The sequence below is a fragment of the Aphelocoma coerulescens genome, chromosome 5 (assembly GCF_041296385.1).
Source record: "Aphelocoma coerulescens isolate FSJ_1873_10779 chromosome 5, UR_Acoe_1.0, whole genome shotgun sequence".
Classification (NCBI taxonomy): Eukaryota; Metazoa; Chordata; class Aves; order Passeriformes; family Corvidae; genus Aphelocoma; species Aphelocoma coerulescens.
Genome location: NC_091019.1, coordinates 33276369 through 33300026, shown reverse-complemented (window position 1 = coordinate 33300026; position 23658 = coordinate 33276369). Strand labels below are relative to the sequence as shown.

Below are 23658 nucleotides of genomic sequence, written 5' to 3'. Positions count from 1 at the left end.
TTGCATTTACTGTTTTCAGACATTTTTCCCCTGTGTTGAGGTAATTTTTTGAATTTTAATCCTGTTTCTCAATGTGTCTGGCATTTTTTCTGGATTTCCTATGGGTTTGACAAACATACTGTCTGAATATCCAAGGTATTTATGAAAATACTGAAGTGCTGGATCCAGAACAAACCCCTAAGACTTGCTCTTACCATAGCCCCTCTGCTGTGACAGTGAACAGCTAATAATTATGCTCCGACAGTAGCTTTCCAACCATTTTCACCCATTTTGCAGTAGTTTCACCTAGACTATTATTTCTCTAGCTTGATGAAAACATCTTAACAGCCTCTACCAAAAACATTATCAAAGTCATGATGTAGCTATCTCCTGCTTCTCCGTACCCTTGAGCCTGATTACTCCATCACAGAAGAAAATTAGATTGGTGTGACAGTATTTGGTCTTGACAAATCTCAGTTAGCTCCTATTTATTACTGTCTTATCTTCTTGGTGCTCATAGGTGGATGTTTGGTTACTTGTTGATTATCTATTGATTAGCTGCCTTTCTGGAAGCTGAAGCCAGGCTCTCCTGGCTATCATCCTCTGAATGCTCCCTTTTCCCTGTTTGAAGAGAGCACAAAGAGATACTGTCTGAGATAAAACTGCAAGTGGGGCTTAACTCTTAACTGGCAATCATTTTCCAGTGCTCTTTTACCACTTTTTGATGTGTAAGTAATGTGAGAACCTTAGTATCTAGAGGAATTACCCCTGATAGTTCAAGTTTAAATATGTCACTGCCTTGAGGGCAATGAAGGGCCTTCCTGTCCCTGCCCACCCCCCGGGACTCTCCCCTCCTTGCCCATGGCCAGGACCCCAGGGTCTCATAGCCCCTTTCCCAGTGACGCTGCAGCAGGGCTGGTCTGCAGCTCCCAATAGCTTTGCCCTGCCCTGCCTTGCCAAGGTGGGCCCCCATCCTGTCCTTCCCCAGAGAGGTGCCTGATTGCCAGGGGTGGGGCTGCCCCGGTGCCCCCGCCCCGGTGCCCACTTCTGGCTGGGGTGTAGGATGGTCCCTGGTTGCCAGACCCTGCTCGCCACCATAGGGAGCACCCAGCCCTCGTGCTGTCCTGAGAAGAATGTCTCCCGAAGATATATTGTCATTTCCAGCATTTTCTAGTATGTTCCTGGCAACATAAACCAAAAACAGCTGTTGCTTTTACGGGACTTGGAGAGGCAAGAGATAAGTAGCAAAGGGCAAGCGAGTGACTGCAAAATATTTAAAGGTGTGTGATAAGCTGGGCTTTTGCTGCAGACCAGCATTGTTTCTAGGGCAAAAGGAAAAAGAGAAATGGAAGCTGAGTTTGACAAAACTTCTTGTATGATTTAAGGAAAGAAAACATTTCAGTTTTTAGAGGTATGAAAGTAATTATTTTCTCATCAGACTAAAAATGCAATTTCAAGGAAGATTCTAGGCAGCAGTCTGTGCAACCAGCACCAAAGTAGCCAAGATGTTCCTATAACCCAGCACCATGACCAGGTGATGTGGTGGTGGCTGCAAGGGGCAGAGAGGATGGCAGCAGCATCCCTGGAAAAGGGGTGGCAGAGCAGGACACTCTCTGCCTGGAGGAGCAGAGCAGAGGCAGGCTCACCCAGCAGAGTGTGCCTATGTGTGTCCTACACAAGGGCAAATCCATAAGCATCGCCTTGGTTGTGCAGTGGCTCAAGGAATTTCTCTGTGTTGAAAACAGTAGCGTTTTTTTCTCCCACAGAAAGAGGTTTGCCTCATTCTTATATGGTGGGAAAGGGAAATCTGAGCATCAGTCTGACCCTTGGCTATGTTAGGCATAATTTTACGGGCCACCTTCAATTTTTTTTTTTACTTAATTCATCTTCTCTCCAAATGGAATAATCCTAACCTCTAATTTCTCTTCATCCTCCAGTACCTTCCTTCCAGATACAGGCTTGACAAAGCTTCTGCTCTGGCCACAGCTGCTGAGCTGTCACTGATTTCATATAACTGCTCACGATGGTTTCCGTTTTCTCTGTTCCATTTGCAGTGCACTCAATTTGCTACATTTCCCATCTCGGCAGACCGAGTGCAGGGTTTCATTTGAGCTGTCCACGGGGATGCTCAGATCTGTAGCCTGAGTGGTCACGGTTCATTTGAAATCCATCAATGTACATTAGTAGTTCAATTTATTTTTTCTAATGTTCATTGTCTTGCACTTCTCTATGCTGGATTTCATTTGCCATCATCTTATCTGACTGACTGGTTTTCCTAGGGCTGTCTGCACTGCAGGGCAGCCCTTGTCAGAGAAAGGTGCAGAGATGAATATTCTTCTAAGCACTCTCCTGCTTAAAGAATTTGCTCTGGTGTTGGTTCTCTTGAATTCTTTCCCAACCCACTAGAACGGCTCAGCCAACATGCTGTGTGATACTGGGGGCCATTCTCTGGTCTCTTGCCCTCTGTAACTCCTAAAAGGAGCTGTTCAGCAGAGGGAGAAATGTGATCAAGCCTGGTATTAGAGGGTATCCAAGCTATTTTTCAGAAAAGGATCTCAAGATCTGTGGATTATCTGGTGCTTTGAATGAGAAGTGTATGTTCTAGTATCTGCCTCTTGCAGCAGTTTTAGGGAGCTCCAGGACTCCCTTGCAAGGCTGGGAGTGTTTTGTCTTCTTCATGATTTGATCTATCAAACAGCTACCACAGACAACTTGTTAAATTACTTTTATTGTATAAACAATCTTGATTGCTTTAGAAGCAGATATTTTAGAGTTTATAGGTTGTTTCCAACCAGAATCATGAACTTAAGAGTTCAGCACAGGCCAGAGCTGTGCCTGTCCTCCCTCCTGATGACCCTAGTGAATGATTTTCAGGTGCTGGTATTGTACTGACTCTGTGGCCTAGGAAGGTTAGAAGAAAATTAGGAGAGGAGAGGGATGGCCCAGGTCTTTTAACTCTTGTGGGGTACTGGGGACAGTCATGTGCAGCTTTCAACTGTATCAGGGACATCTGTGAGACAGGGCAAGTCTGAGCAAGGCACAGCAAGTAACCTGTTAAATCAGCTGCCTCTGTGTTTGTATGCAGTAGTGACTGTCGAAAGGCTGAAACTGCTTTTCCTCAAAATACTGTGTCTCAGCCACCTTGGCTGGAGACTGCTCTCAGACATTCATTGCCTGGAAGAATTTCCAAATGCCTGCAGTCTCACACATTCTGTGTAACAAGTGCTAAAGGGAATTTGGCTCTGCCTGTGCTATCAGGAACAGCAGCTTTCATCCCAGGCTCAGTCAGTAAGGATAGCGAAGCCTGCAATTTTGCTCAGAAATGGCAATTTTAACACCCTATCTGTGAGGACTTCCTGCTTTCCTTTCCAAGCTCTTGCCTGTCCTGCCTTCCCCCATACCTGAGTGACTTCCAGATGTGTGGCAATGTCTGAACTTACTACCTCTGTCTAAACATGGGCCAGCTGCTCTCCCTGACGCTCTGATGCTTGTCTCTGCTCTAGATGACGAGGGCTCCCCAAGGAGAGAAGAACAGCCGGCGGGGTTTTGACGAGAAGGCTTACTTGTCCTCCAAGGTGCTGAAGGCTGGAGAAGACCCCTACCGCCAGCACGCTTTTAACCAGCTGGAGAGTGACAAACTCAGCAGCGATCGACCCATTCGGGACACCAGGCACTACAGGTACCCTGCAGCCCCTGCTCCGAGCCGGGGCTGCTGCTTGGTGCAGGGTGTCCACTGCTCTCCTGTGTCAGTCTGCAATGCCAACAAAGGATATTTTGGGTTTTTCTTTGCCAGCTATGGTCCACTACTTCTCTGAATTTCATGGTTCATCTGGAAAGGTCTCAAATGCTCAGAGAACCTTGACTAATTCAGTCCCAGCTTGTGACTTTTTCTAACATCTCTTTTTCCAGGTCCAAGAATCATCTTGTTTTAGCACAGCCCCTCCACTGCAGCTCAAATTGCTCATTGGACAGTTGTTTTTTGCCCAACTGCCCCCACACTCATGGCTTCCCTCATCCTTCTGTCCTGGCTGCACACAAAGCACACCTTTGTTGCAGCCTTGCTCTTTTCTAGTGTTTCTCACCTGCTGTGCCCTGGCTGTCTGAAGCTGGTTTGGTGCTTCTTTCTGGCCTGAACATCACTGGATGAGGGCTGCTGGAGTTGGGATGAAACTATTGTGCAAATACAGTGTTTCATGGCTTGCACAGTGCTTATTGTTCTGTCCTTGTTTCACTGAGGGTGAATTTGTTCTGCTGAAAAAAATCGTATTTCAATTGCTAGTAGTGCTCAGGTAACTATTTTGTAGTTTCTGGAGTACAAAAAGGTAATGCTGTAATAAAAAGAGGGTCTTGAAAACTGAAGGTTCAATAGCAATAGGATAGTGTACAATGGTCTGCTTTAGTCCTAGACTCTACCTAGAACTATGGTTCCAGGTATGGTTGCAAAGCAACATTTCACAGCTGCTGGGAGCAGGAAACCAGGCATCTAAATTGATTGAAACTGTGAAAAGGATGCCAGGAGGCATGGGGCTTTGTGAGCCTGCCAGCACTGACAGTCATCAGAGTGCTTTGTGAAGGCAAGCAGTCAGGACCTTGGTTGTGGGATCCAAGTCTTGGGCTCCTGTTCTCCAGCATAATATTTGGGATTGGCTTCCTAGTGATCTGGAGGCACTGGTGCCATGTCCTGCGTTACTGACAAGCCTCCCTGCCATGAAGAATTGATGTTTTCTGTTAATCTGCTGTCATGTTCTGGCCTAAAACCAGCCCACTTCAAAGGTGAATTATTGTTTATTTTGATCTGTGATGGCATGCAGAGCATGCTTTTTGTGCAGAGCCTCATCTGTGCACTTCAGTCAGAAGAGCAACATATATGTGATTCCATGCAAAATAAACCTATTTCCATGTTTCTCCCCTTTATGGGAAGCAATTTGGGAATGAGCAATCTGTGTTTGAGTATCTTATGTCATAACAGTATTGAAAGAGTTGCTGGGATGGCAACTCAGGATGACGACCTATTTCAGCTGATTGAAGTTAGGTTGTGGACCTGGCTCTCTGTTTAAGGAATGGGGGGAGTCTGTAGGTCACTAAAATACCAATTTTTGTTCATGCACCCAAGCAGAGCATGGACATACTTGACTCCACATCCTACAGGCTCCTTCTGACTTAGCATGTAGCTGTTTCTTTGATCCAAAGGGAGGGTCAACTTTCAAGCAGAAACCTTGTCCTTATTCTTTGTGATGCTGTAGTAATGCTGAAATATTGGGGAAACTTCCCCAAATAACACATACACCAGCCTCTTCTGCTTTCCCACTTCATGATTGCTTAATACATTTTGTATGCATTACATCATGGAGTTATTTTGAAACAATAATAAATATGGTCTGTCTCACATCCGTTCTCATGTTTTCCACTTTAGTCTTTATCAAGGTTTCTTTGTATATTTGAAAATTGCTGTATGAAGCTGCAGCCCCCTTAATAAAACATTGCAAGGAAAAAGTCATAAACCAGTAGGATTGAAAGTGATGGTGAAAAGAGTAACAATTTAGCAACTGCCAGGAAAGAATAGTAAGTAAATGTGGAAGTACAAGTAGTGGGTCTAAGAAGCGAATTGTATTCCCTCAGGAGGTACGGCCGAACCCTAGCCCTAACCCTAACCCTAACCCTAACCTAACCCTAACCCTAACCCAACCCTAACCCTAACCTAACCCAACCCTAACCCTAACCCTAACCCTCACAGCACTAGCGAGTGTTTTCCTTTCTGTCGAGTGTCCAAAGAATTTGAAGTGCTTTATACAGCAATGCCTGGGTATATCAGCTCCATGCATCCTTAGCATGTGTATGTCCTGTGCATAAATAAACAAGATTTTATGTGAATCACAGGTAAATCCGGGGACTAGAGTCCATGATGTTGAAACTTAGCTCACTATAAAACCCATATGGCCTCCTTAGAATGCAGCTTTGTGAGTTTAGGTATCACAGCCTCCAAAAGTTGCCTTTCAATAGGCACAGTTGGTTTTAAGCTCTGCCAGCCTTGGTGCAGGGGCTGCTGAGGCCTCCCTTGCTGCAGCTCAACTGTGCCGATTCTGATTTTAGCATATTGCTCTCTTGTTAGAAATTCCAGGTACACTGCTGCAGTGGCTACTGCTGGGTAATGTTTGGATTACACTTCTGCTCTCCTGTGCTGCAGGTGCACTTCTGTACGCTATGACACTGACTTGCCAGCCACCAGTCTCATCATCACCTTCCACAACGAGGCGCGATCTACCCTGCTCCGCACAGTAAAGAGGTGAGTTCAGCTGGGGTGCCACGCCTAGGTGGTGGAGTCTGGAAGTGCTCTGGTGCAAATTAGGCATTTTCCAGCAGCTAGACAAGCAGGGTGGCTGCACTTCTCCGAGTGATTGCGTTCTACTCTCGAGCTGGCCCACTAGGACAGGCCAGGGGCTTGGATTGGCATTGTGGGCATATTTTCAAATGCACAGCATATCTGTAGTTAGCCACTGTATGGCTCCAGCTGGGGGAGTCAGGAGCAGCAAGAAAGGGCAGCTGGACCTGCATCCACAGGTGAGAACAGTCTGTGTGAGCTTGGTTTGGAAGAGTGAGGGGGGACCAAAGAGAACACTGTGTGTTGCCAGGTGCAGCTTGAGGGATGGAGTCTTGGGAGGGACTGTGTTCCACACATGGAAATAAGCAGCCAGCTCCCTGCTAGGGCACGCATTACAGGAGCTGAGGCTGGCTCAGTGCGGGCAGGAGCACAGCTTGCAAGTCTCTCAAGAACAAAGTGGTGAACAGCTCTGGTGGAGACCAAGCCCTTGCTCAGAGTCCCTTGCTGGTAAACAGCTGCTGGACCTGATGGGCCACCAGCTTTGCACACAGCCCCTGCTAAGCCTGCTATCTTGTACCAGTGTCTTCTCATATGTGAGTATCAGCAGGGGCCAAATTGAACTAAGTAAATAGGTTTCATAGGGCCTGTCAGCATCCCCAAATAGATGGAAACTTGCAGTCATCTGCACCACAAAGTGATGTTCCAGCTGCTCCTTCACCTCCCTCTTCCATCACCCCCACAGAACCCAGGGAGGCTCTTTTCCTTTTAGTTTCTACAGAAAAAATAAAGCCCTCTGACTTCTCTGACTTATTAAGTAATTTCTCAAAGGGTCTCTGAAGCCTGCAAGCAGGCCCAGGAACAGCCTGTTGAGGCTGAAGGAAGAGTGAATTGTCTGTATAGAAGGTTGAGCTGATGGTATCACTAACGGGAATGCATTATTCATCATTGCCACTTCTTCCCTTGACAGGTCCTGTGGACTTAAAGAAATGTGCTATGTGAATGGCATGTCTAGAACGCTGGGTTTCTGCCTGCCAAGTTTGGTGCTATTGTGTTTTCAGAGACCTGTATATATTGCATTAACACATTTTGTCTTTTTATTTCTATAATTTCCTTTTCATTTGAATCATACAATACAACTCTACGGAGTCACTGCTCAGAAAACAAGCAGACTTGTTTGGAATCTTGGTGCTGCTAGGGCAGCTGGAAGAGATTTCTGCCTTTTCAGTCATAGGTCAGACAGTAAACAGGTGCTGAGAAACCATGGTAGTAGGATCCTTAAGAAAATTTCAAGGTAGTCAATCAAGTAGCCAGATGCCATGATAGTTAAATGAAGAGAAGATGATATTCAGAGCAGAGTATTACATAGAGAGAGGAATTGATATCCAGATCCCATGGAAGTGATGCGTACTAATGAGTGTCACTGATGGCTGAGCAGGCCAGGCTTTCTCAAAGCCAGGTCAGCTGAAACAAGCTGCTCAGGGCTGTGCCTGGTGAGTTTTTAGTATCTCCAAAGATGAAGAGTCAGCAAACTCTCTGAGCATTTTCTTCTCAAGGCTAAATAATCCCAGCTCTCTCCACCTCACCTCATCCGTCTGATGCTCCACTCCCTTAATTATCTTCGTGGTCCTTCACTGGACCTGTTTCAACATGTCCCACTTTTTGTTGTCCTGGAAAGCCCAGAACTGGACACAGCACTTAAGATGTGATATTACCAGTCTCTCAGATGTGGTCTCCTGCAACCAGAGCCCCCAACAAAGACCTTGAAAAATGGGTGACCCCTCTGTTCAGATTGGTCCCTGCCATCCTGCTGCCACTGGAGGAGTGCTGTTGTGAGGAACTGGCTGCATTCTGCTGTGAATGGTGCGGTGGATGGAATTTCCTCCCAGACCTCTGGCTACAGCTGGGGTCTTCATTGCCAGATGGTTTACAGCCAGTGCAGGTGATGGATTTATTCCTTCCTTAAATCACATCAGAAGTGTCACTAATATATCCCTGTCTCATGAGAGATCCCGAAGGCTGAGTTCTTCTTGGACTCTACAGTATTTGCAGTGCCACACAACCAAGCATTGCTAGTAGCCTTGTCTTTGAGCACTGAAGGTTTGACAACCATACACAGAGGTAAAGGCTCAGGTCACAGCTGCACTGCTAGAAGAGGCATAGGCATAAATCTGACTTACAGGTTGACACTGATGTTATAGAGGGATTTGACAAAGCTCTTCAGGGCCTCTTCTGTAACCTGAGAGTCCTGTATTTCAGCAAAACTCATCTGAATGTGCCAGGCTGAATTACTGCTCTGAGTGTAATTGTTGCTCAAGTCACATACACAGTCAGTGCACCAGCACTACGTAATTACTTTGCATCCCTGGCACTTTGGGATAAGTCAAGTATCAAAGGGACAGAACTGTTCTATTCTGTTGGGTTTATGACCTGGCTGTGAGTCTGCAGAGGACCACAGTGATATTAAGCAACAGGAAGCATAAAATTGCATTGCCTGCTTACCTGCTGACTAGTCAGGCTTGCAGCTTGTAATTATTTTTATATCTATAAGAGCTTTCTTAAACCAGGTAGAGCATGATTATTTAGATAATTAGAATGAATCATTTGAGATGCATCTGGTCAAAGCTAAATATGATTCTACTGTTATTAGGGGCCTTCTCCCAAGTTCAGTTATCATAATTACACTGTGGGGATGCTGTAAGAGAAATGGGTGTGAAAGAGGAAAACTGATGGCAATGAGCAGCACTAAAAGCAAAATTTTCTATGTCTGAAAGGCTGAATCTTTTGAGGTGAGTAGAAAATGTATTACCAGTTGGAGTTTTCATATGTAAAACCTTTGCAGGTGTGGTTTTGAGTGTCTGAATTTGGGCAGTCAAAAACCAGGCATAAGACTTTGGGAAATTCTAGAATGAAATACATGAAAAGGGTACTGGGATTTAACAGATCTTAAGCCCAGAGGGAGCCCAAATGTGCTCCCCTGAGCCAGATACTGGCTTACTGCAAGGTAACTCAACAAAATAGCAATGCTGGTACCAAAAGACCTTGGGAAGTGAGCCAGGGGTGATACTCCTGCATAACAGGCTTATTGCAGGATGATCTAAACATGGCAGCTGTAGGGGCCAGATTCTGATCTGCATACCCTTCTTGCTAACGCCACATGCATGTGTGAACACATGGACTTTATTGCCTCTGGCAGCTCAGCAGTTGCCTTCTCCCTTCTGTCTCTGGGATCTCTGCTGTTGGGTGGAAGCAACAATGTGCTGGTTTTGCTCCTTGAGGATGTATGTGTATGTTTGTGTATGAGGGAGAGGAGGAAATAGAGGAGTGACCGTGAGGAGGAATAACATATTCCCTCAAGTGCCCTGTCGCTTGTCCCTCCTGGCCTTCAGAGGCAGCATGGGCTGCATGCCTGCCTTCTAGTGTGGGCTCCAGCCATATGTTTTCAGTGTAGAGGGAGACAACTGGTTAAAAATATCCAGCAAGAGACTAAGAAGGGGATAGGGGAAAAAAAAAGGGAAATGGGCTATCAGGCAAAACCCGTGAACAAGCCAGTTCAAATGGCTTGTTGCTGGCATCCTCAGTCCTGCAGGAGATGTGTGTCAGTCAAGAGTTGCTTGCCTGCTTTGATCTCTTTTCCTTGCTAGGACATAGCTGTCACTCTTGAATCAGTCACTTGCTTGGCATGCTGTTCTCCTTCAGAAACAACTGTCACTCAAAAGGCATTTTGTGTGATTGATGTCTATGCGTGATTAATCATTAAGCCATACCATCACTTCTGCTGCTGTGATCATTTTTGCAGAAGAAAATGTCCACTGCTTTGTTGTTTGGTCGCTCTCTGTCTCTTTCTGATTTCAGTCACAATTGCAGGGACTGTTTGGTTTTGGTGCAAATGTAAAGGTGAATTGTCAGGCTCTAAGTCAATGGATTTGAACAGCTGTCAGTGGTTCAGTGCCTATGCAGAGAGCCTGTTAAAATTCTGATTAAGAGGATGCTGTTGTAATGCTAGAGCATTTGGTGTAGTATCTCATTACAATGACAACTTAAATAATGGCAAAAAAGGATATTATTTTAGGGCAAAGGGAAAAGATACACTCTTCTGCTAATATCCAGAATAAACAAAATTATTGGTGAACTGAGGGGGGGATGGACGGAGGAGAGAAACTCATTGGCAGTGCTGCTGTCAAGTCATGCAAGAGAGTAAGGATTCTGATACAGAAAGAAGAAGGAAGCTGTGAGAAAAGGCAAAGTAGGTAGGGAATCCATGAGATTAAGGGGGAACCAGAGTCCCTGTTTCTGCTGTAACAGGCAATTGTCATTTGGATTTTGGAATTCTAATCACACATTTTTGTGTCTAAAAGTGATTGTCATGGCAGTCTCTGCACCTCAGTGAAGGGAAATATCAGGATTACTGTGCTCCTTGTTAAAAAACAGGGAAGACAAAGTGCAAAGAAGATTAACTACCTTTCCCAAGGAGCCACAGCAAGTTAACTGCAGAGCTGAGAGAAGAACAGGACACTGTACAATGAGCTGTGAACTCCTCAAGGGGTGTGTTCTCTCCACTGGGGAATCAGTGGACAGGTAAAGAAGAGAAAACAGAATGGGTTTTCTTCCCCAGTTATGTTAAGTCGAAAGACCTGAAATTTGTGGAGAAAATATGAGCATTGCCAATAGTCAAGCTAGTGGAACAAGATATAGAATACCATTTTACAGCCATAATACTGCAGTCTGTCTGGGTTGTTTTGCACTGTGTTTGCACAGACAAGAATTTCAGTGCAGGGCAACCTTGTCTGTAAAATATGCAGATGATGGTTGTGCTGGGAGAAGCTGCACTTAGAATGGCAGAGGAACATCCCCCCACCTCCCACCCCACCATACTAGAGGATCCAGAGAGACATGAGCCAAGAGAAGCAAATGAGATTCAGCTTTGGAAAATGCAAGCTCAGTCATCTAGGGACATGTAAGCTCAAAATACAAACACTATCAGAAGCATATAAAGCAATGTGAATCTGAAACAGAGTGGGATGTGTTACTGAGCAGCAGAACAGTCCGAATTTTGCTGTGTGAGAAAGCAGAAAGCTCTTCCGACTTCAGCTCAGTATGCAAAGCCATCAGTAATGTCACTTAACAAGATGGTAATTTGTTTCTCTACACCTTCATTGATGGGAGTATGGGACTATTCTTGTTGTCTATTTGCTATATAAAACAACAACAAAAAAATCCAAAAGAGAAAAAAATCCAGAAATTTTTCTCCAGTATTGCTCAAAAGAGCAGGTGCCACTGAAATGAGACAAGTTGTTAGAACTAGGAGGACAGTATTTGCCTCTGGTTTTAGTATTAAAATTTGCATAGCTGCCCTCTTCATTGGACTGCCTAAGTATCACTGAACAACCTTGTTGAAGTTAATGAGGACCGGTGTGTGCACAGAGGCTTTAGAGGAGGCTTGAAGGGGAAATATGATGTGTGATGGTAGTAAAGCCAAGAGAAAGACTTGAAGAAGTTCATGGAAAGTGAGTTCAAGCATTTTAAATGAATGAGACTGATAAGAGGTAGGAACCAAACTGCTCAGACTCCAGGGTACCAGAATGCTTTGAGCTCTGAGGAGGGTTCTCCTTGTGTGTCCTGCAGATGCAACCTCACTGCTATCCCAAGGGTATTCCATGGAATGGTGCAACCAGCCTGAGGAGAGGGGGTGCTTTCAGCAGGTGTGGTGCTGGTTTGAAAGACAGACAGGTAACAGCAAAAGAGGGGGAAAAAAAATCCAAATCCTGAATATTGGCAATACTTCCTTCCAAAGAAGTGAATTGGTGAGGAAGTCTGAGCAGGTCTCACCTGTTGCATTGAGATAGAGCTCCTTGGTGGGGAAAGTGGCAGCACTTTATGCTTTCCAGCAGTGATGAGTTTTGCCTAGAGCCTAGCAGATGGGAATGGCCATTGGGCTGCCTCGGGGCAGGTGGTGCTCTCCATTTTGCCTCTGTTTAAAGGCAGAGAGCATGCTGCAGCATCCTTTGCTAGCTGCCCCAGGCAAGTCCCACAGTCAGCTCCTGGCTGTGGGTCCTTGTAAGGTCTGGCTGAGATGTCACAGCTCTCTGGGATAGTCTCACTTGCAGTTTGGTTCCTGCCAATGAACACTGTTACAAGGGTGAGGTCACCACTTCCACTTTACTGGAGTTTGGTATTCCTGCTGTAATGCATAGCACAGCAGATTTCTATCAGTCCTAACATTGTCATTATTATGGCAGCTCACAAAGTGTCTTTTTCTTTCCTGGGTCCCTGCAGTGTTCTGAACCGCACCCCTCCCAGTCTCATCCAGGAGATCATTTTGGTAGATGACTTCAGCTCAGATTGTAAGTTTGGACCTATTTCCTTTACACTTATTTCTTCCCGCCTGTTTTCCCACTTTTTGTTTGCTCTGTTGAGTCTCCCTCCCTCACAGATTCCCTCTTGTCTGTATGCAGGAGAAAAAGAAAAAAAGTAAGTCCTTCTCTGTTTAATGTCCATGCATGACAGAGGCCAGAGCTTCTTCTTTTTTTCTTTCCATTGGGTCTTCCTTTTCTGACAGTGTGGCAGTTTTTGCTAGGTTGCCAGAGATCTCTGACAAGTTTCATTACTCACCGTTTGGTGAGCAGTTTAGCACAGATATATATGTAGTAATGGTGTACATGAGCAGGTAATTACAGACCAGGAGACAAGAAGAGGATGCAGTGGAGCCTACAGAAAATTTCTGCCTAGGGTCCTGCAGCCAGGCCGAGGTGAGACTGTCTGTCTGCCTCCCTGTGCCTGGGATCCCAGGTGTCCCTGTGGGAAGCTGTGGAAGAGTTACTGCTTTGGACAGCACCATACCTTCTTCTGCAGCTTGGCACAGGGATGGAGTGTCTACTGCATGAGTTCCACCAGACCTGCAGACTGGAGGCTCTGGAGTCTTTCCATCTGAACAGTTGCTCTTGCTCCTGGCTGTTGTGTAGTAGTTGTGAGGTGGTGGGGATAGAAGACTTCTTGCTTCTCCCATGATGTGTTCTAGATTCAAGGACAATCTAGTTATGTACCTTTTATAATAATTGATAATTACTCCTTCAGAACACTTTACAGATAGCTGCGAATGCCCACCTTGGCCTGCTGAGGTAAGGAAGCAATGCTATTTTGATTTTGCAGCTAAATACTTATGTAGCTTTGGCCACAAAAAAACATTTTTAAAGGTGGATGCTGAGATGAGGGACTTAAGTTTCTGAGGGCCTTTCAGTGTGATTTTAATAAGTACTGAGCTGTGCTCAGCTATTTAAGTTCAGTGTTTCTGAGCACTGCCAACAACACATTCTAAAAATTCAGTTCTCAATGGGCAAAATTTTCCAGACCAACAATGATGGATTTCTGGTACCTGTTCTGCACAGGGTTCAACCGGAACCTCCCATTTAGGCTCCTCAGTAAATAGAAAATTTTTTTAAGGTTCTATCGTATCACAGCTCTTGTTTTTTCACTGGCAGCTGGATATTTGTGGATATAGCCACTTCCCTGAGACACTTTCATGGAGGCACTTCAGCACATGTTTGAGGCCTGACACTTTGCTTTAATAATGCCTCAGTTTCTCCAAATATACTGAGAGTCTGTCATCTCTGGCAAGTAGCTACAGGCAGAGTGAGGTACTCCACTCCTGCAAAGTGAATGACTTAATAAGGATTCTCATACCTGAAGCTGGGACTTGGCCAAGATAAGAGCATTGCCTTCCCTTGTAGCAGAGTTCCAGCAAAATCTTGATGCTCTGTAATTCAGAGCATCTGCCACTTTCCTTGGATGATGCAGCATCTGCCAAAGTGACGACGTAAGAGCAGTATTTCAGATTGCACATATCCTTGAGAATGGAAATGCTTTACAGGAACGTGCTAAGAGGTGCACTGTGGCTAAGGACCTTTGCTTTCTCTCCAGAGTGCTCAGTCTGTGGGAAGATGACAACAGGAAAGAGGGGACATGAGACATGAAAAGGAATATGGGATAAGCATGGAAACTGGAGTGAATTTGATGGAGCAAGAAAAAAGACCAAGTTAGAAATTGCTATTCCTATGACCTCTGCTAGGGCAGGAGTAGAGAGAGGATGACACAGAACTAAAGACTCAGTGCTCATTGGTACCTGGCTGGAGCAGGTAACTGTTCCTCTCCCTCATCTTCCCAAGGTAATGTAAATGAGGGATGCCAGGAGTTTCTGGCAAGCTGCCAGCAAAGCTGTTGGTCAGGCATCCATGTGTCAATGTGATGGTGTCTCCGAGGAAGCAGGTCACATCCCAGTGGCCTTTATTAAATAAAATCAAGCGGAAACTGCCCGGAGAACAAATGGCAGGAAATGCCCAGATGAGCCACTGAAGGCAAAGAGAGCGGATAAGATCACTTCATGTTACAGAACTCCCTTTTCCTTGGGACTTTGGTGATTTGCAGTCTTGGTTGCCTGTGTTCCCTCCATTTCATTAGTGCCCAGAGCCACGCTGCCAGCACATGCCCCATTGTTCTTGTGAAATGCTGAGCAGGGGAGATGGAGGCCTGGCTGCTCAGAGGATTGGGAAACACAGGCTCAGCTGCCTGAGGAGGACAGCAACCAGGCAGTGCTCTTCTGTCTACTCTATAGACAACAGGATTAAGGCCATCAGGCTGATTAATGTGATGTTAAATGAAAGCAGAATTTCCCCTCCCATGGAGAAGCAGGAGGACAGTTATTTGGGGCTCTCTGTTGAAGCTAAATAATTCATGCATGTGTGCCAAATGTCTTTGTTTCCTTCCCCAAGCTGAGGACTGCCAGCTCCTTACCAAGATCCCAAAGGTCAAGTGTCTACGAAACACCCGTCGAGAAGGTGAGTGTGGAAAGCTTTCTAAGTACAAAGGCTTTGCCTATTTTTCTACATGACCCTGGTTGCCTGCCAGATTCTTACACATTGTTTCTTATAGTTACAGTTTGTTTTCTCAGTATAAGCATTTGGAAGCTCTGTGGAGGAAGAACACAGCTTATCAACTCTCAGGCTTCAGCGGTCTCATTTAGTACTTAAGTAATGAGGAGTGGTGTCCAGAGGCCCTGGCTGGAACAAAGACCACATTTTAAGATTTTTATAAATAAAGATGCAGATGTAAGTCTTGTCCTTTTAAACTCAAACTAACTCTGGCAATTTCAAGTGCAAGATAACAAGCCATGTAGGAGACGTGGGAGAAGGAAAAACAATCATATATCTGTCATAAAGAGGTACAATTAAGGAAAGTTTTTTCTCATATATCTCCTACATACATAAATGACACTGACTTTCCCAGCTGCTCTTTAGTTTGACTCACATGTGCTGGCTTATTTCTAAAGCTGTCAGTGCACAGCAGGTTTGGAACGAGGATGTAGAAGGAGAGACAGGAATCACTGTTCAGCTCACAAAGAGCATCCCACATAGTGGGATGGTCTGTAAGAAAGTAAGGAGTCATCTGAGAGCCAGGGTGATATCTCTGCAGGGCAGAAGAAAGGACAAATGGGAATAAAGCAGATCACCCAGTAAAGAAGGCAAAAAGCAGAGAGTAGGATTTGGCCATGGGGAATTGGTGACAGAGGCAGCAGGGTGCTCAGTGGGAGAGAGAGCAAGCAGGCAGCAGCAAGGTATCTGTGAGAAGGACTGGAAGGGAAGAGCAAGGAGCCAGGTGAAAGTTCTGTGTCATGGACGGAAGTGACAGGAGAGGTCATTCACTGTGTGGTGGGAGGGCTCATCTGACTGTCCCCAGGGTATGCCCTGCCAAAGCTGCTCTCTGCTTCTGATGGAGATGTGATGCTACAGTGGGGATACTGTAACACGCGTATCAAACAAGGAGGCTCGTGGAAAAGAAATAGATATGGACCTATTCTTGGTTGATGTTTCAGAGATGTTTGTTTCTCCAGCCGCGTGGCCGGGGCTCTGCCAAGGAACTGTGGCAATCACGGGTCCCTGAGGGTCCTTGCCCATGCAGGGGAACACAAAACAACCAATGGGGAATGAGGCTGACCAGGGGCAGGGAAACCCCATGTCTCCCCTCAGGTCCCCTCTCCCAGGACCACATGGCAGGGGGGAAGGACCCCGACAATAGGAGAATCACCTGCTCTTCCCCTCTAATGGCCATACAAAGAATTTTTTCTGAAGGAGGCTCCACTGTTTCCCTTCCTAACCCTCCGGCTCCTTTGCTGTCCTTTTCTCCTTGTAGGGCTGATTCGCTCTCGGGTGCGAGGAGCTGAAATGGCAACTGCTGACATCCTCACCTTCTTGGACAGTCACTGTGAAGTCAACAACGAGTGGCTGCAGCCAATGCTTCAGAGAGTGAAAGAGGTGAGCACCATGTCCCTCTCTGGGATGGATGGAGCTGGCCTGTCTGTGCTGGTGGATCCTCTGCCCTCACATGCCATCAGCAGTACTGGTGAGAACAAAGCCTGCCAAGGTACTCTTCAAGCAGGCTGTTACAGAGGAAGGTACAGCCTGAGCTAGATGGGCAGGAGATCCCTGATGGGATTCTGTGTTCTGCCAGTGTGACAAGACAGGAGGTGCAGAGTGATGGGATGCAATGCTGAATGCTGGAACCACCAATTTGTACCTTTTGTCTCCTGCAGGCATTGTGCTTCCTAGTGCTGTTCACCTGTACGTAGGACAGCCCCTTGGGCAGCATATATTGTGCAACTTTTCCATGGTTTCCATCTCTCTTGCTGCTGGACCCTCCCCTCTGCCTTGTCAGTGCCAAAATTTTCCTTCCATTAATGTTCCCACTGAGCTGCCGACATACATCACCTGCATGCAGGCAGCTGCCTAGCACAGAGAAGCTACCTGTGAATGCAGGGATGTCCTTTTGATGGTTCACTTGGCAAAGGATTGATGTAAGGCAGGAAGAGTGAAAATGAGGCAGAAATATTAGCAGCTGTCACCCTGACTGCGCTGTAGAGCTGGAGGGGGAGACCATACAGCTCTGCTGTAAGAAAAGGCAGGGGAGAGGTGATGGGAGAAGCCATGCTTGCAAGTGGCTGTGATTGTTTTCCTCTGAAAGGAGGATCCCATGAAGTAATGGACCTCAGGAGAAGGGGTGGAGGCTTTCATGATGCTTTGTAAGCATGTCTGATTAGCTTAATATGAGGGAGCGGAAGAAGGTAAAACTTCAGAATTGGTGAATTAAAAGCTTCTGCATTTTATTCCTGTCCAATAAATTCTCTGTCTCAGAAGCCCATAGATGTTTACTTTACTTACTGGTCTTTAAGCTGAGCTGCAGCGCCAGCATAGGGTTCCCTAAGCAGAAAGAACCTCACTCATTTCTTTAGGGAAGGATCTAAATTGCAAAAGCCTGCGTACTGGTCACCAGTTTTTTTAGTGAGCAGATTTCAAGTCAACCTATTTCTGACCTACTTCCTACATTTCTACATTTCTGATGTGCATCCTATTTCAGATCTCAGTCTTGCCCTAGCCAGTCCTGGCACTGACTGGTTGGAGTAGTGGCTGGCACACCAGGCTGCCAGGTGGGTGCTTGGGTCTCAAGCTGGGCAGACACACTCTCACTGTGCAACCATCACAGCTCAGATGGGAAAAAACATGAATGGTAACTCTTACCAAGGATGTCCCATCCTAGCCAAGCATGGTACATCATCAGGAACGATTGCAAGGCACAAAATGAAGGTTTGATAGGAAAGGCACAGACGCTGGCAGCTGTCCAATAACAAGGTGCTGTTTCTGGTATTGCCAGCTCAGCTTCATCTTAGATGTCAGCTGTCACAACACTGTCTTTAATGCCCTGTCTCATGATGTTGAAAAATTGTTCAACTTCTACTTACTTTAAGGATTGCAAAGGAAAACTGTAGCTATCTATATGCCTTAATGGCAATAAGGTACTCACAATATTATTATATTATATTATAATATTATGATATTATAATGTATACAATGTGTCATACACACATATAAACATATGATGTTTGCACTATGAATCTTAAATGTGGGGTCTTGATTCATAGTACTTCTTAAGGAGATGCTTTATTAGGGGTTGGATAATTTCTGGGCTGATGGTAATGAGTTAATTCAAGGATGGTTGAGCAGAAGGTGTGCTGTCAATAGATATCTATTACAGCTGGTGGTGGGGTCCGTGGCTCTGACCCAGGAAGAGGTGACTGGTCCGGAGAGATGGTCCCGAAAGGGATCGCCTTCCCGAGGCCCAGTGTCTTCCTCTCAGCTGCTGGCAGAGGGGCCCTTGCAGAGGTTATCAGCTCTTTAGTGATTGTCAGCTCGTGATTCCAGCTCAGCTCTGCAGGGCACCCCCAGGCCAAGCCAGACCAGAGAGAGACGAGAAGGCCCGTGTGGCTGGTTCCGCACAGAGGTAGCTTTATTGTTGGTCCCCTCCGGCGAAGGGGAAAGCCAGGGACGAGCTCTCTCCCCCCACAGAGCCAGGGGGCTTCCTTTTATAGGGATACAGGGGATCAGTGGGGGACCAATGGGTTACAGAGGGTCTGGGACAGACCAGTGGGTTACAGAAGGATCTGCATAGTGTCTCTCAAAGGATTGTGGGTCCACTTTTCCTCGCCATGACCCAAGAAGTGGCTGCCTTTCCAGGGAGTCCTGCTGGGCGATTGCGAAATCTCTTGTCTCAGCAGAGATCCCTCCAGGGCAAGGGCTGGGCATATCCCACAGATATCAAAAACAAGCACAAAACCCTTGGGACAAGGATTCATGCCCTGTGACTTGGGCAGGAAATAAAGAGCTGTTTCTTAGCAGCATTCCTAGGTGTTGGAGTCCAACTCCATTCCCCACATCCACGGAGTCCAGTTGGCTAGTACCAACCACCTCCATGTTTGGATGTAGTGGCCATAGATCCCTTGCACACATACCAGAACCATATTGGAGAAACCAGACAAAGATTTACATGTGCAACTTTGTGTTTCCTGATCTCTGGCGGCTTTGCCAGACATTCAAGAAAAGCCTGACTCCTATTTTTTCCCCCTTTTCTTTCCCTCAGGATTATACCCGAGTGGTGAGTCCAATCATTGATGTTATCAGCCTGGATAATTTTGCTTACTTGGCAGCATCAGCAGATTTGAGGGGAGGTGGGTATAATGAATGGCTTATGTAAGTTAGACCTGAGGGATGGTGCATGAAAACTAAGTTGTATTCTCTCCAGCTTTCCGAGAAAAGAGAGTGATGATCTTTCCTGACAGATTATCTGTCCCTTTTTCTCTTCAACTTGCAAAGTCAGATCTTTTGAAGAGTTAGAACAAAACTCAACTAGTATTTTCCTCTTGAACTTGAATCACTATCATAACATTAAGCAGTTTCAGGATTTAGTTGATTAACTATCTCACCATGTCCTCACTATGTGACATGTACGCTGGAGTCTGACTGGCACTCCAGTTGCTGCTTTGATTGCCAGGCTATCTCGTGGCATCTTCTGAAAAGCATTTACACCTCTCTCCTCTCAGCTGAACCCCCTGCAGCTGTTCCTGTGTTCACCCCACTTCCTGGTTCCCTTCTACATCTTTTATGGCTGGGGCTCACTGCTGCACTGCTTGCCAGCCAAAGGCTACCTGTTCTTTGGCTACCCATAACAATGGTATAAATTTAGTGACTGCACTATGCTCTGCTGTCCACCACAGGCCATCTATAAGTACATAAGTAGATCTATAAGTCTTCAAAGACATGGTGGTTACAATGATCTGCAGGCCTTTGTTCCCAGAATATATCACATCCCACAAAGTCCTTTATTAAAGCCTCGTAACTTTGGCAGACAGGGTTTGCCTTTGGTAAGATGAAATGGCCAGATTACAATTACGTCTCAGACTGACAACACTCTCCTGAAGTTGTGGAGTGAAATTGAGGAGAGAACTGTAATGCTAAGAATGGTAGTGCCAAGACAGAAGATGGTGAGGTCTGCATTAGGATAGACTATTGCCATTTTGGGTAGACTGTGAGGGAGGTTGGGGAAGGAACAGAGGGATAGCCTGTGATATAAAGGTGGAGACTATCACTGAAGCTAGTAGTACTGTTTTTACAATAGGAAAATCAATTTTGCGTGTCTTTTCTTTTCAGGGTTTGACTGGAGCCTTCACTTTAAGTGGGAACAGATTCCTATAGAGCAGAAGATGTCCAGAACAGACCCTACTCAGTCTATAAGGTACACTCTGATGGACAGGGTACAGTCCTCCAAACGCCTTTACTAGGCCTTCACCAGTGTGGCAAGGAGGGTACAGGGACTGCCTTGCTGAGGACAAAATGCCACAGCATTCACTTGATTATGACAAACTCTTCATGTCATTTCCTGAGTACATTGAAGCCTATACCCTAAGTGTGAGAGTACTGCTCTCTGAATATTGTGAGAATAGCGATTATGTACTATCGTGCATGCCACCTCTGCAAGCCACCTCTGCTTCTCTCTGTTTGCTATTGTGTTCTTCCTAACTCAACACTCTGCATGCCTCAGAAATCGCTTTGGGGTTTTTTAATCACCTCCATCTTTCAGGTGAAAACTTAAGGAATTAAGCAGATAAACAGTCATCCAGCATGTGTAAAGCAGATCAGATAACTGAATCTTACCTAGTAACATGGGCATAGAATTACTCTCACCTATTAAATCTGCATGTCCACAGACAAAAGAAGTTCTCTTGGCTGGCGCAGGTGTTGCCAGCCTCACTGCAGGGTACATGGCTCTGAGACATGTAGAATGTAACAAATCCTGATAGGAAAAGTCACCATGCTTGTCTGTATAGGCAGACGGCTCCCTGTTTGTAATGTGAAAGTATCATTTAATTCCTCTGTGGAATTTGTGAGCCTCTGTTTTGCACTCCAGAAGCAACCAGCTTGCTAACAGCAGAGCATTACATGCAGCAGCCTGTTACACCATGTCTAATTGGGCAACACAGTCATCAAACAGTGTCCATCGTTCCTTCACACTGTGCATATTTGTGTCAATGCAAAAGACACAGCATTACTCTTGTAGTGCTTGTAAGACCCTCTAACAAAGGCATGAGGATGATCTAGTGAGGGGCATCTCAGAAACCTGCTGCAGGCTCACATTTCAGTGCTACTATTTTTCTCTTTTAAGTGAGATATGATTTGTGAGGCCTGGACAAATTGCCTGTCCTTTAAAATTAGGTTTGTGGTGCTACATATATATGTGGTTATTTTGTCTGGATTTCTGTTTTCTCTTCCAGAACCCCTGTCATAGCAGGAGGCATCTTTGTGATTGACAAGTCCTGGTTTAATCACCTGGGAAAATATGATACCCAAATGGACATCTGGGGAGGAGAAAATTTTGGTAAGTTTAGGATGCTTCAAGGGAATGGCACACTAATGCAGAAGCACTTCCCAGTCTTCATCGCTTACCAGAACTCTTTTTGTGAGAAATCTGATGTTCATGTCAGTGTAAGGTTAGGGACATGTTCAGGTAATCCCCAAGGTGGTCAGAGCTGTATTGCTGTCAGCATGAAGTAAATGGAGACTTTGTGTAATCAGGGCTACAATCTCCTACAGGCATATGTGCTATATACAGGAGCTTCCACAGTACAAGAAAGAAAGAGGAACCTCCTGATATTTAAATTGTTGCTTGTTTATGAAGAATATTCCTCCAGTTCTTCACATGACAGTCTGTGATGCCCCAGCTCTGAAGTGGGCAGCCACTCCTATAGCCTCCTCTTGTACCTGTTTGTCTTGCAATTAAGTCTGAATTGCTTTCCCAGCTTGACAGGTCGGAGAGATACTTTTCCTAATAAACCCAGCCTCTTCATAAATGGAATTTGGTTACAAATAGATTGAGAAAGCAAACATTTAGAAGCAGGCTAGGGCACCATAAACATCTGAGGAATTCAGAGGCCCAGTGTAGTCTGTCCACTCGTGCTGTTATGGGGCACATACTTAAACCCATCTCCTTGCACTTAATGGTGGCACAGATATTCCAGGCATCTCTCTCTGCCCTGTGTGAAGGGATGCTGCAATGTCACCAGGTGTTAATGACAAAAGCAAGAAGAGTGTTAAAGAGAGGTTCACAGAGACCTCAAGTATTCAGGACATTCATTTAGAAATGGTGCAGGTGGAGCTGAAGAGATAAAAGCCTTACTTTTTGTAGGCAACTTAAGTAGATTTCTCTGTAGCTAACACTGCCAGAAAAAAAAAGTTCTGTTTCTACAGCTTCCATAAATGTCACAGATTTGTAAATAAAACCCTTTAAAGAAGAATTTGTACGGTGTTTCCTAGCACCTGGAGTATCAATTAGAAAGAATTAAACCGTCAGGAAGAGGAAACTTGTTTCTCTGAACACAGCTGGGAGAGCTGCCTCTTTCTGAAATGCTCTCTGAAACCAGGAAATAATATTTTGGGCTGATAATAGACCCTCGAGGTACCACATTTTAAAAACAAAATATCTTATAAAGAGTGTTCTCTGTTTTCCCAGGTCTTGCTTCAGCTTTATGGTATTTGTTATATTAAAAAGAGAAATTAAATGGTGCTGGCATTGGAATCTCAGCAGTGTTAGTAGCATCAGCTAAGCACTGTGGCAGAAGTAACAGGAAGCCTTTGCTCAGGCACAAAGATCCCCTCCCCTATGTCCCTCAGGCTCCTCTGCAGCACCAAACTCAGCTCCTTGTTGTCACTAGCCCTGCTCCAGCTGCAAAGCCAGCTACTTGGCCATTCTGCTATCCTCTGAGCTGCAGCTGTGTAAAAGCTGTAAATCCCAAAGATGGAGAATATTTCTTTGGGCTTTTGTCTGTCTGCTTCTGCCCAGCAGGGAGCCCAGTGTTGTGGTTTGGTTCGTATGTCAGTAGCATGACACTAAGTAGAGAGAGCTCTTTACCATAAGTAGCAGTAAATTATTTGCATGCTCACAGCCAATCTTCCAGGTAGAGCTGATCAAAACCATGAATTGCTCCACAGAATTTGCTTCATTCTCCTTGAAATAGCTCATGTAAAGCCTGGCAGTGGCTGGGCCAGGCCATGTGCAACTGAGCCACAGGTACGGGGCTTGCCAGTTTTGCCTTGTTGTGAGGTTTTTCTTTAAATTCAGTGTCTGCTGTCACTTGTCCCTCATCCACCATCAAGTCTGTTGCTGTTGAAAGCTGAAGGATAGAAACCAACCTGGATTTGACAACAAAAAGTATTCATTTTCCTTGAAGAATTCAGAGTGGTTAATTTACCCTCTTAAAAAAAAGTTTACCATACTTAATTGAAACTGGGTTCTCTGATCAAGGAAAAATATTGATAATGTTCTGAAACATTATTTTTACTAAATATTACAATTTTGAGTGGAAAGGGACTGTTTGGATCAGGTCATAATTTGTAGATGAGATGAGAGAGTGGTTCTAAGATGGTGTGAGGAATCCTCTCTTGGGAAATGGACATCACTTTTAAGTTATGCATGCCAGACTGAGAGTTTTG

At 45.4% G+C, this 23658-nt stretch overlaps 1 protein-coding gene across 4 annotated transcripts in view; it reads left to right on the top strand.

Moving 5' to 3' along the window:
- Positions 1 to 23658, top strand: part of GALNT16 (polypeptide N-acetylgalactosaminyltransferase 16) — a 75593-nt gene that overhangs the window by 33884 nt on the left and 18051 nt on the right. For all 4 annotated transcript variants that reach the window (XM_069017599.1, XM_069017600.1, XM_069017601.1 and 1 more), the window contains exons 2-9: positions 3483 to 3658; positions 6164 to 6262; positions 12572 to 12639; positions 15061 to 15126; positions 16478 to 16599; positions 19256 to 19343; positions 20323 to 20407; positions 21444 to 21547. In XM_069017599.1, coding sequence (XP_068873700.1) covers positions 3483 to 3658; positions 6164 to 6262; positions 12572 to 12639; positions 15061 to 15126; positions 16478 to 16599; positions 19256 to 19343; positions 20323 to 20407; positions 21444 to 21547 — 808 coding nt within the window. The remainder of the gene's footprint in view (positions 1 to 3482; positions 3659 to 6163; positions 6263 to 12571; positions 12640 to 15060; positions 15127 to 16477; positions 16600 to 19255; positions 19344 to 20322; positions 20408 to 21443; positions 21548 to 23658) is intronic.